We start from the raw sequence: 13,129 nt of genomic DNA, 5'->3' as shown, positions 1-13,129 counted from the left end.
CATACAAGTTTGCACCCGAGATCTTACTCACAGCTCGCAAACTTAGTATCCCTCCCACAATACGGCCACGAACAGCGTGTGAAATCTGTTCGGGTGAGCACGCAATTTTGCACCCGCTATTTGGGATCTTACTAGACCCAGTAAGAGGAGTAAGCACACACACACGCCGATTTGTCCTCGTCATGTGTGCGGCCTCTTACATTTATACATTTGTTTACAATTTCCCCCCCCCCCAAAAAAAAAAATCAGTAGGCTTTGTGTGTTTACGACACAGACGAGCCTGAGATGAAGAAGTCTGTACGTGAGGGAAATCTTGCGTACACTTGATGTTTAAGGTTTGAGAAAGCGTCCCGCAGGATGAATTTAAGAGTCAAGAGTCAGTCGACTGGAAGTGCACGCCAGGAAGCTGAGAACAAAGGAAGGCGCGTGCGACCATTGTCACTCCATGAGATGCATATTAAAAAAAAATTTTGTCAGGCGTGATTTAAAATGTGGCCGCCCTTCCGCCCCAATTTTTGCATTTTATTGGGCACTTTTATCCTACATTTCACAGGATTGCGTATCGCAAGTGTGTTAATGGTGACTGGGAGTGACGGGCCAGTGACTCATCCGCTACTCTGTCCGCATTCTCTTCATGGCCTCTTGTCGCATCAGGGAATTAATACAATCTTAGCCCCTGCGCCGAGTACGTACGCCAGCCGCGCATTTGCCGTCAGTCGCTTTTACCACAATCAGTTGGTGAGAGACATGAGCAAGACTTAAAAGGCCCCAAGGGGACGCCAATAAGCCAAACATGGAATCGCGTGTCGGGATAATGAGAGCATATTGCACGAAGCAAGACGCATGCACATGCCGTCACTTTCTATAAATGTCCGGCGCTCGCTGCTCTTCGGCCCGAAAAAAAAAAAAAAAATGAAACAATGTCGGCATTTATTGGATATTTTAGAATGTGTCGTCAGAACATTTGTATTCCCGACATCTTTAACATTTACACGGTAGCTCGTTAAATACATGTATTAATGGCCATTAATGCCTAGATTACACGGTGGTGTTCGCTAAATTCAGGGCGTGGGCGTTCATTTACTCTAGATCGGTCATTGGTTAGTGATTCATGAGCACTCAGGTGCGCCGTGGATTGATCATATTTCACTTAATTTGCCTGGAAATGATCAATGTTATCAATTACAAACCTATCGTTGGTCATCCAGCTATGCTAGCGACGTATAGTGACAGGCAGGAAAATTCAGTGCTCTTCAATCAAATTGCGGAATTTCCAATTAACCTGTGCAACCACCTGTTGCCATTCATACAAAAGAATAAGAGCATTGCGTTCAACTAAACAGGCCCTAAGTAAATTGCGCAATAAAGCAGTCCGTGAAGAAGGGGAAACAGTCGCTTACTTGCATGAAACAGGGCTGAGCTTAAAAACGGGCTAATTTCAGCATGACAAGGCACAGACTGCGTATAATGTACTAGAATGCTTGATCCTCAAATATTTTGACAAAGCTTGTCACAGACTTGTTGTTAAGACACCTGTTTTAAATTTGACACTGAGGTCTCATGTGATGTCATCTATTGAACTCTTCAGCCCCTCCCCCCCAAATGTTGATGAAATTCACAATTGTATAAGCGCAGCGACTTTACTTCTTATCACATTGCCACATTGCATCTAGAGATCTCGACTCATTTCCCAGTGCAAAATGCAGAAAGGTGCTGAGCGCTTCTTCAAAGAAACAAATTAAAAATGGAGTACAACGGGAACGGGCTTACCTGCGGGCACAAGCTCCATAGAGAAGCTTTAAAGGCAAGAAGCCGGCTGTTACACCGTTTCAAGAAAAAAAAAAAAAAAAAAAACCCTTTAAAGTCCAACAGAAATACTTCCACTTCCAACAACATTGTCAGCCTATCTAGAGCAATAATCTACGCCAGCGACAGTGAAAGAAAATTAAAGTCTAGTTGTAATATCAGCAAGGATGTAGTGTTTTTGCACCTAGTTTATATAAATATTACCATGTGGAGGATGTCTTATTTAGTAACATTGAAACCACTGAAGTTGAACACAATCTGCTGGTGAACCGCTGTTTGTTAAAATTGCATACAAGCCAAAGCAGGAGTTAAAAATACATCCAAATAATGTTTTATTTTGATATAACAAACTATTCAATCCCTTTTGACCACAACTGACATTCATAAGGCAGCGAGACAGTCCCTGGATAGGTAGATAGCGTGATAAGCTAATATGGCAGTCTACATCTTCGCTCGGGGCTTGTTCTTGTCAAACAGCAGAAACAAATGGACTCAAATGCACGACACCAGTCGCAAAATATCCAAATCATCATCAATCAGAAAAAAAGAAATCCGTATGAAAGTCCAATTAGGCCAACAGGAATCGGAACTAAAAATAGGAAGTAGTAAACTACCAAAATGAATCAGAAACAGCGCTAACGCTCACTGAAAAGAACCAACACAATGCCCTCCTTTTGAACAATGACAAGAGCAGAAATACGGCAGCTAACCAGTGGACTGATGCTAGCAAGCGTACAAGGTTAACGCAGCAATCGTTAATCAGGCCTTGTCAAACAAATGGGCTCAAATGCATGCATTTTTGACAAGGATGCAAGAAAGGACTCAAACGCACTATTCAGCGTCTAAAAAAATAATAATAATAATGATTGTGGATTTCTTGAGTGTACAAAAGGGATCTTAAAGTACTAACAAAAGATCACAATGAAGCTGGAAAAAAACAATACAAGGAAGTAACTACTTGGAACCTGAGCAAAGCTGGTAAAAAAAAATAGGAGCAAGAGTAGCGACAAAAGGTCACAGCAAACGTAAAACATAAAAAGCATAGACAAGAACAGTTGTGGTCGGTAAATAAATATGTCGTGGACATGGCAGGATACAAGACAATCTGACAAAGGACATGGGTAGACGCAGACTATTTATACATCGGGGAATGGGCCACAGGTGGAGGCAATCGCCATAATGAGGAGACACAAGGGCAGGAAGTCAAGCTTCTGAAACGACAGAGAACAATTACTATCAAAAAATACAAATAAAAAACTGAAACGACAACATGAAAAAGAGGACTTAAAACCTGACAAGTTAACATAACAACGTGACATGACATTTTTGTGATTAAGGGCTGTATAAATACATTTGACTTGAAGTTGGACAAAATCCATCCAATCATTCGATATGACTTTCGCGCCTGTACAGGGTTGGGGGAAGCTCAATTCGATGCCGTCCGACTTGTGGAAATATGCGGACTACGCTCTGGACTCGTCACCTCTCCGCTCAAGCCGTGTAAAAGGGTTATTCCGAATGACTCCGAAATCGCAATTTTGACCTTAAGCCGAATATTGACTGCACGTAAACGTAGTCACTGCCACATCAGTTTTGCATCTTATATGAAGTTGTTCAATAAAATCCAGAGAAGGCAAATTACTGTTTGCATCAAATGAGATGTCCACGATTCAGTTCTGCCCACATACCAGCTCGGCTTTTGCGGGCGGTAGAAGGGGGTGGAGGAGATCGGTGGGGGCGATGGGCGCGTGTGCTGTAGCTGATTAAATCTCATGGGCAACTTGGCGTGCACCGGCGGCTGAAATGTTTGCAATACGCACCGAGCAAATCTGGTGACCCAGTCTCATACACTGTGGGAAGAATGACTTTACACAAGAGAAGCAGTCACCGGACTAAAAGGTTTTGTGTATTGAAATGTAGAAAATTGATCCAATTGTAAATGTCAGCGTACAAGCAGCAGTATGGATTGCCAGCTTTTTAAGAAAATACGGGTTGAGTACGACTTCTCCATAAGGGGCTGATGGCTAGAAAAATGTACATTCTTTTTGCTCATATCCGTACTATGACTTTTTTCAATGTCAGCCAATGAAAGACACGCATCTCCAAATGTTTTTCCTATTTCTTAAAAGAAGACAAACGATTGATTTTTCTCCCCGACCCCCAATTACAACCCGTTAGCCCAACCAAAAACTAACGGTAAGTATAATAATGTATATCATGATTCATGTGTTAGATTTGTGCTACTAGGCTTGTTAGCTTCGTTAGCTTGTGGGTTTAGCTTTAGCTTTTGCTTCCACGTATGTATGATAATGTCTCACACACACACACATAGACAAAACAAGTTCAGATTGTTCCAGCTGCTTTCGCTCCCCTTTCCCTCGGAGCTGGAACACCTTTGTAATCAGGGACTCCGAAGAAAATAAAAAGGGAGGATGTGACTTGAGCGGCGGCGCAGACATGAGGGAGGGGCACCTGGGCCCTCTGCTCCTCTCTTGTATGACCCTGCGACAAGGTGGAACAATTCTTGTTAATTATTATAACATTTGGCTGAAAAAGAGCGTAAAAAAAAAAAAACTACGAATGTAGAAACCAAAAGTCAAATCATTGAGAACACATTAATTAGCATTAGGCAATATTAGTATGGTCCTATTTTGTTCAGTCAAATAATAAAATCCCAAGTAAAGGATACTGTGCTTGTATGCGCGACTTGTACAAAACGCACTAAGTAGCATTTCCTTATGAACGATGGTTTATACGAGTCACATGCTCGGCATCGATATGCAGTCAAGTGATGTTCCGCAATCTATACCATCCTTCTCACTTCTTACTACAACCACACCTTTAACCCGGTCCTTCCCTTCTCCTGTCCTTCCCCTTACTAACACCAAGCTAATCCTACCCTACCCCGCAGCTCTTTGTAAGGGTGTGCGCTACAGACCCCCAAAAAGGCGAATCAAGGTCAGACATAGTCATCGCTCTATTTCATAACATGCCAGATGATTCTAATCGCTCATTTCAGACGTAGTGTAACGCTACATGCGGCAGCCGGGCGCACGCTATGACTCAGACTTTATTAATCCAGATAAGGGAATCAATAGCGACCCCCGGCTCGTCGCCGCGCTGACCACCGAGGTCCTCGGCCTGACAATGAAAAGAGGAGTGTGCCACTGGGGCGGTGATCATCCAGGGAAGGCAACGCGATTCAGCGAATAATTAGCTACGCTGCCGAGCGGGGGGCGGCGGGGGGTGATTGCACAGTTGACCGAGATACGGCTCGACTTTGCAAAGCTGACAAACAGCACTTTGTCTCGCCCCGGGCCTGACAGACGCGAGATCACACGGCAGCAAAAAGAAATGTTTTCAAACATCTAAAAAAAAAAAAAAACAGCACTGTCCCGACCCTGCCCACTTTACTCCGACTTAAAGAACTATAAATACACAAAGAGGGACACAGGAAGCTTTAAAAATGCATAAACCTCTTACACCACTCTGCACGCGCATTAATATTTATACAGGCTGCAAGACATGGAAGGGAATTTACATCCCCTCACCTGAGAGGCCATGTTCAATCTGTGAGTGCTTTAATTTTGTTTTCTAATTTTGTCTGCATTATGCATAAGGGCCCTAAAATGCCAAAGCCCAATACTTAGTTATGTCGTGAGAGCAACAGTAGCCGCATGAACTCTTCATCTCAGAGACACACCAACCAAGGAAGCTGATAGTGAAGGAGCTAGTTTTAGGCGCGGCACGCATATACAGTAGGCCTACCGGTCGTCAATTCAATTTTAAGCATTTTTCCACCCCTACCGAGCAAAGTCAGCAAAGGCCAGATGATCGAATGCCTCCAAAGGATTATCTTCAAAGAAAAGCTGAAAAGCATTCAGTCTACGTCCAAAATATGAAAAAGTATTGAAAAAAGAATCTAGAAAAAATATCTGTGATGATGCCAAACCGTGGGTGCCGAATTGCGCGTATGCAGGGGTCCACTGTAGTTTTGAGTTGTAATTTCACCAATCACCACTAGATGGCAGACATATCTCTGTTGCGCTTAAACGGGGTCTTATACTGCCCTACACGACGACGTGAGTAGGCCCAATATTTCTTTGTGTGGATTTGGAATGATATGCAGGACAAACATTGTCGCTACCTGCACTTAAAGTGTAAGGAAAAAAAAAAGTTACACTAAAAACTTTAAGAAGGAGTACAAGTACAAATAATGAGGTCCAAACATCATGAAAAGGCCTCAAAAAAGATGCAGACACCTTTTATGTTCAGGGTCCGCCCACTGGCCGCTTGACCCAGTGCGTGTGTGACATCACTGGCCCAGGCGCGGTGTCTTCCGACTCTGAAAATGACAACGACAAGCTGTCGGTAAATATCGGTCGCTCCTTTTTATTGTTCAATTAAAGGAGCAACGAAATGAATCAGAAGAAAAAAAACACGATGAGCACACTTCACAGCCAGCAAGTCAGAGACGCGCCTCGACGACGTCATATCTGCCTTCGTCGCGATTTCGCCCCACCCGGACGATTTTCAAAGCATAATGCTAAATCAAGGAAACGCTCGGTAAATGTCTATCAATTCGAGAAACCGTTCATTGCGACATGGATATTGTATTGTTTAACACAACATTCAAATCGGGAAAAATCGTGTCCCATACACTTTAATGTTCTTGTTCAGCAGTTTTGTGCCATCCTTGAGTGGGAATTTTTACGCCAGAGAGCCCTTTGCAAAACAATGACAATATGTGATTATTTTCTTGTTTGATTAGAACAGTGGATCCAGTGGATACATGCATTGAGAAATGCATTTTGCACCTATGCACAAATTTTGTCCATTTTCCATATTTTTTGTCCATAATCGCGTTTTGGTCACACATCTGGTTAGGAAGTGTGTGGTCCAATGTGATAAAATTGTGGCTCCCAGTTGCCCATCCCTGCTAAGTGATTATCCTGCAATATGGGATGCGTTAAGAGTTATTTGTCCTTTCGCATCTGGTCCGAAAACATTTGAATCGACGACTCCCGTTTAATATTTACGATCTCAAATCCTTATGTGTGTGTTGAGGCGAGACACAAGTCCATGATTGGCAATCAGGAAGCAGCACGAAGCTCCCACTGTGGACACCAATTTAGGAAAAACGGTTTGTGCTGAATGTTTACACAATGTGTCTCATACCGTTAAGTCATTCACCACATTAAAAATGAAAAATTAGTTGGCGACTGCATTGGCTATTAAACGACAAATGGTGCTGATTTGAGGAGCATTCGTCAAAGGAAGCCATTCGATTTAAGCACATGTATCTCCTCGTGTATAATATGCGTACCGTTCTTCTTTACAATGATTTTTAAGATTTGCCTTTTTAGCAAGGTCTGAGGGGCACAATTGAGAAATGCAAATGTGGCCACCGTCATACACATATAGAAGGGGGGGGGGTGTTGAGGGGGGCGCTCATTTGTCATCGACTCAGCGTCCTCTGCAAACCTCCAGTAGCCCCCCTCGAAAGCCGCTCGTCTCGAGGCATTCGGGACGTGATTAGAGGAGCGGAGAGCTCACACTCGTGACCTGTTGTTGTGACACGTGATAGCTTCGAACACGCAAGAGGTCAGTGCATAGTGGCGGGGCTATGGCCCGGCTGCACCTGTCAAACCTCTTAAAAGCCCGTACAATGAAACACGCGCTGCCGCAGCATCAACGTCCCCATGTCGCGTCATGTCTACGTGGGAGCGCCTCGTGAAACTGATGGAAGTGATTTCAAGGGAAGCTCTCCGCGGCCAATCCACGGGCAATTGAAATGGCGCCGCCGCTTGAGGATGTGAGGGCAGTCATCTAGATCGATGACATTCAAGTGAAAACTTTGCGGAGGGGCAGACGAAACACGGTGTCGTCCAACATGGCGATCACTCACGCCTCGCGTTGAAAGTGATCACATCAATGTAGCAGCGTCCAACGTGTGCTGTCAAGGAGACTGGCAATTTGCTGAAGTCGGCGGCATCAGAAGTGAGATGCACAATCAATGCTGCGGCTCACGATGTAAAAAAAAAAAAAAAAAAAAGTATGAAACTGCACCTCTCAGTTGTTGATTGGAGAGGTCTCGTGTTTAAAATGAAACATCTCGGCAGGCGGATGGAGGGATTGCTGGATGGCTAATAAATGGATATATGCGTACATACACTGTAAACACACAAGTTGCATTTTTGTGGGCTACTACGGTCATTTAAGTTGGGACAACTTGAGAATACAAATATTGACATTTATGGCCCAGCGCAACAAAAGCTAGAAAGTTGTTTGCTCCAAAACAATTTGCTGAAACATTTTTTGATTTATATCCTTAAGTTGGAGGAATATACAAGGGAGTTCCATCAACTCTAATTTTGTTGTTGTGAAATGCGGGAAAGCCGATTTTCACAACATATATCCATTCCCTGAACCGCTTATCCTCACTAGGCTCGCGGGCGTTTTTGCAAAAGAAACTCTTAAAATCCCAATTTTCAAATTAATTTGGAGTTCACCTTTTTTAATTTTTACAGTGTAACTGTACAAACCGTGTAAAAAAAAAACAATGACTACAGTGCATACCCCTGTTCAAATGTGGCCATGTTCAGAATTAACCAATCACATTCAAACACAGCAAACCTGCCAGCGTTTAATGTGCCTCCGATTAAGCCCAAACACATTTCAGCTGTTCCACCAGGCTTTTCCTGACATTTTGTAGTCACATGAGCGCAAGCCATCCTGCAGAAAGCTTCCAGAGCATGAAAGGCATCGCATTGTTCAAGTCAGAGGAAGGGGACAAAAGAAAATCCAAGGCATTAAATCTAGCAGGAAACAAAGTGAAGAGGGTCATCATCAGTTGGAGAAAATATGGCACACGAGTGACATTACCAAGAACTGGATATCCCTACAGATTTCATGAAAAGGCTGCTAAGAGGCTAACAGCAACATGGAAGGACCTGCAGGAATTTCTGGCAAGTACTGACTGTTTAGTACGTGTGACAACATCTCGCATACTTTCCATATGTCTGCGCTATGGCGTAGCGTGGCAGGGTGAAAACCTCGTCTTACAAAGAAAAAATATCCAAGCTTGGATACGCTTTGTGAAAACAATTTAAATTTCCCAAAGGCGTGCCAGACAGCGACAGACGTTTTTGCAGGGAGGCGTCGGCAAAAATTGCCACATGAACACACTGATAAGACTCCAACCGAAGAAGACGGAGTGCTGGAATAGAAGTATTACTTTAACATATGCTTTTTTTTATGTTTCTCCTTGAAGACAATATTTTGTTTCCAATTTAATTGTTCAGCTTATACATTTAATAGGGGTGTGTAGACTTTTTATATCGTATATACAATAGATAGCACGCTGTGCAAACTAGCTCATTGTGCACCATTCATAATCGTGAAACGTCATAGGTAGGCTTTACACGATCAGCGTTTTGGAGACAATCGCCGATCAGCAATTTTAAATAAAAAAAATCACCACCAATCCGATGGGCCAATTTAAACAACTTCTTTACCATACAATCAACTATTTGGATTGTGACTGGCCCACAAATAGCAAACAAATCCCACATGTTTGCATATCGTCGCTGTCCTGTGAAAAACACTTATGCCCATTTCTTTCAATTGTCTTATTTTCACGTGAATGGTGTTTCCGCGTTGCAGACATCGCATAAACGTGAAAATGACATTTTCTTCCAAAGTTGGACGGAAGTGTTTTTCGCAGGACAGCGGCGATATATAACCCACAACTGTAATGTCTTACTTTACGGATTCGATCATTGACTGATTCATTGGCAAATTATGACATTACAACTTTTCGCCGATTTTGCATAAAATGCAATATCCAACGATCCAATGCGGCCGATCAGATGTGTGTAAAGTCTAATGTTGGGACTATCATAAACTGAGCCGCGGACCCCCTGAAAACTTCAATACCTGCCCGATCTTATAAATCCATCAGGAGCAAATAAGTGTTTGTATACATGTGCAAGTGGCAACACTTTATGCTCAGGGAGCACGGTCACTACATCAGCTATGTCGAATTAAATAGAAGCCCCAGCAAAGCAGCGGGTGTATCTGCAGTCAGATAAGCACACAGTGGAAGTCTTTGGCGAGGAAAATGACATTGCACCTGAGTCCATTATGGAGATAACAGCTGTGCGATAGGAAACAGCCACTTTGGGAAAGGTTTGCATCCTTGTCCTGGGACTATGGTCGTGATGCACCATACGAGTTGTTTGACGGAACTGTTTCTGCAAAGAAAAAGTTGTGGCAAAAGAATCTAACAGCGATAGAAACTTGCATACTGCGACGTTGCGATGACCATTTGAATTCCGTGAATTGTTCTGCCCTTAACTGTTCTATTTGACAGGGGATATATGATGGAAAATGCACTTTTTAATTGCTTGTGCAGAAGTGGTTGTTGAGTAACTCACTTGTGAGCCGCCTGTTTCCCGAACTATGTCTATGAGCGTGATCATGTCAAGGCCAACAGGTAAGCGGAGCTGCAGTGTCGGAAGCACAGATGACCCAACGGTGTTCTCAGAGTTGACATCTGATAGTCTGCAAATACTTGAATGTTCAACCAAGTTTACAGAGGTGGGCATTTTACTAAAAAAAATGAGCGTCCGTTATTCGTCACCCATCGTGCGTCATTTGCCTTTTTTTTCCCGGGGGGAGAAAAAAATAGTAGTCGTCTATAGGCCGGTCCGCCTCTAATTTTAAACGGCCGTCCATCGGCGAGTCCAACTACGCTTTCACTGCCCTCGGTATCAGAAGCCGTAGTCCGCATTGGCCCCGTAGTACAGTTAAGTGATCAAATATTCACCACTCTCGGCAAGAGGTTCCACTTTTAGTTTAGTGTCGCCTTTACCGTTTTCTCCTTTGACTTTCACTTCGCTTCAATTTTGCTTTTTCCATATGTTGCACTGGTGGTGTAGCGGTAGCTGTCGTTGCCTTGTGTGCAGATGGTGCAGGTTCGAGTCCCGGCCTCCGACACCCAGGGGCCGAGTCCAAATTAAAAAATGGCTGGATTGTGTCAGGAAGGGCATTCCAGACAAATTAGGCAAACTCTCACTGTGGAGACCCCCGTTGCAACAAGCCAAAATTGCAAAAACTCATTTTTCCACATTTTGGGAACACAGTGACCACCAACCTGAACATTTTGGTCATTATGTAGAAAATTTAGAATACCCATTTTAAAAAGCAAATTTACTGGTTGTGCGTGCAGATGAAAGATGGGCTGTCTCAAACTTAAGGTTCAGTCTGGAGCCTTATTCCCAAATTATTATGACTGGTTGTTATGTGATGTATCAGTTGCTATGCGGTTGCTATGGTCCTTTTATACTTTGTTCTTTATGATGTCATATAGGCCTGAAGGCCTTACAGTTTAAAAGCTTGAGTGAATCAGTGACACGTTGAACCTTTTTTGAGTGAGGATGCAAACTTTCTTCCAGCCCTGATCTCTGTTGTTACTTTGTATTTTTGTTGATAAAGACCTTTTAATCTTCAACTTCCGTGTCATGTATGGGTCCAAATCCCAATCCTCACGAGACAAAAACCGATGACAAATCTACACCCATAAAAAAAAAAAAAAAAAAAAAAATCAAAATGTATTCAATCTTGGAATAATGCTATGACATAAAATGTGGAAAAAGTGCAGCACTGTGAATACTCTACACTCTACAGATATACAAAAATGCCAAGGAAAATTCAACAAAAAAAACCCTGAATTTTAACATTTCCTATGCGTAATGTACATTGGCTGCATATTTGCCCCACATATTCCATTCAATTTTGGAATAAACTCATCTTTTTTTTTTTTTTTTTGTTCAAACAAAACAAAATGCATGTTCTTATTATGCACGCTTCTCACATGCCTATACCACCAGAGCACATATTATCCATACTGCTGCTGCTGTTGTTTTTTAATCCAGGAAGCAGCCCCCTTAATTCCCCTGACACACGAGACAAAACTCAAGCTGCCTCTCAGAAAGCAAGAGTTGCCATCTCGCTTTAAGTGGCTTGTCTTGTAGCATTACACATGCTCAGTGTGGAACGTCTGTTCCGGTGACAGGAGCTCATCTAACAATTGCCATCCCCTGTCATATACGCTTGCATCCAACAACAGTGAGGGACGCATGCGTAAGCCTCAAACAAAAATCAGGAACTTCTTATTTCTCCCCATGAGGATAAAGACATCTTACTGTTCGTGTTGTACTTGACTCCATTAATGTACTCGGGGCAGGGTCTCTCCACAATCCTCCCGGTGCTGCTCCGTGGCCAGCACGTGCCAATCTCATCAGTGGTGGCGTTACAGTAGAAACCTGCGAGCAATTCAAGAAAAAAGGTGGCGGAAAGGAAAGAAACGAAAAGGCTTCCATTTCACTTGCCATTTCCTCGCCTCTCGGCAGTGCCGAGGGTGGGGTGGGGGGGGGAAAAAGTGTTCCTTCTTACCATCGGCGTTCAAGAGTGAAAGTGAAGCATTTCCCCATAAAGTGTCTTGGAAGGCGTCCAGCAAAGTGCAATTGAAGTCCGCCAGCTCCCCAAATATGATCTGGTAGAGGGTCGCATCCATGGTCCCGGCTAGTTCACGTGGATGGCTGGGCGTGCGCGCACTGAGCGCAGCCGAGCGAGTGCGCCTGCCAGCCAGCCAGCCAGCCAGCAAGCAAGCAAGCAAGCCAGCCAGCAAGCAAGCCAGCAATCGAGCGGGCGAGCGAGCGAGCGACACCTTTGCTCCCTCGACGAGCCGAGCGGACGACTCTTGCGCGCTCCTGCTCGTGCAAAGACGCGCTGGCCAATCAGAGCCGCGCCTCCCATCATCGGCCAAGGTATAACGTGGCAATCAAGCGCCACGTCAGTCGTGAGGATTATCGCTGCTTCTGTGCTTGTAGGGTAAACTATATGGCTTGTATGTGATGGTAACAGGTGGCTGTGTTGGCTTAGGCACGCTATTATTCCTACAAAGGTTCCTAATGGAAGTGATCATTAGCGCCGAATACACGCCCCCCCCCCCCCCCCCCCCCAAAAAAAAAAGTTGAATCTAACTCTCAATTCAACTTGGTCCTCCGATTACGCCCAAAATTGGGGTTGTTATATCGCCTATAAGCTCCGTTTAATAAGGGTTTGCATTGGGTAACAGTGCATCACCGCCACCCAATTTATCAGCACAACTGCCGTGGTTTCCAATGCAAACAACAGTGGTCGTTATCAGGAACTTGTGTGAAACTGGCAGCTGCTTCATGGGTACTGATTCATGTGAATTTTCACCCCCTAAAAATGGCTTTTTGTCAAATTGTTATAACTGTCAATTATGAGCTGA

General features: G+C 43.7%; 1 protein-coding gene across 2 annotated transcripts in view; it reads right to left on the bottom strand.

Annotated features, from left to right (window-relative positions):
* The window catches only part of crhr2 (corticotropin releasing hormone receptor 2), a 36,257-nt gene extending 23,710 nt beyond the window's left edge, over window positions 1-12,547 (bottom strand). Inside the window, exons 1-2 of one of the 2 annotated variants that reach the window (XM_086043431.1) lie at window positions 12,265-12,547; window positions 12,015-12,134 (exon numbers count right to left, since the gene is read on the bottom strand). In XM_086043431.1, the coding sequence (XP_085899557.1) occupies window positions 12,015-12,134; window positions 12,265-12,385 (241 nt within the window). In that variant the 5' untranslated portion in view covers window positions 12,386-12,547. Of the gene's footprint in view, window positions 1-6,068; window positions 6,152-12,014; window positions 12,135-12,264 lie in introns of those variants that run through there. The other variant, XM_086043432.1, reaches the window with a different exon arrangement.
* Window positions 12,548-13,129: the final 582 nt, after the last annotated feature.

This window comes from Filicampus tigris, chromosome 10, assembly GCF_054856515.1.
Source record: "Filicampus tigris isolate MCC_2025a chromosome 10, RoL_Ftig_1.0, whole genome shotgun sequence".
Classification (NCBI taxonomy): Eukaryota; Metazoa; Chordata; class Actinopteri; order Syngnathiformes; family Syngnathidae; genus Filicampus; species Filicampus tigris.
This window is presented reverse-complemented; position numbering and strand designations above follow the sequence as displayed.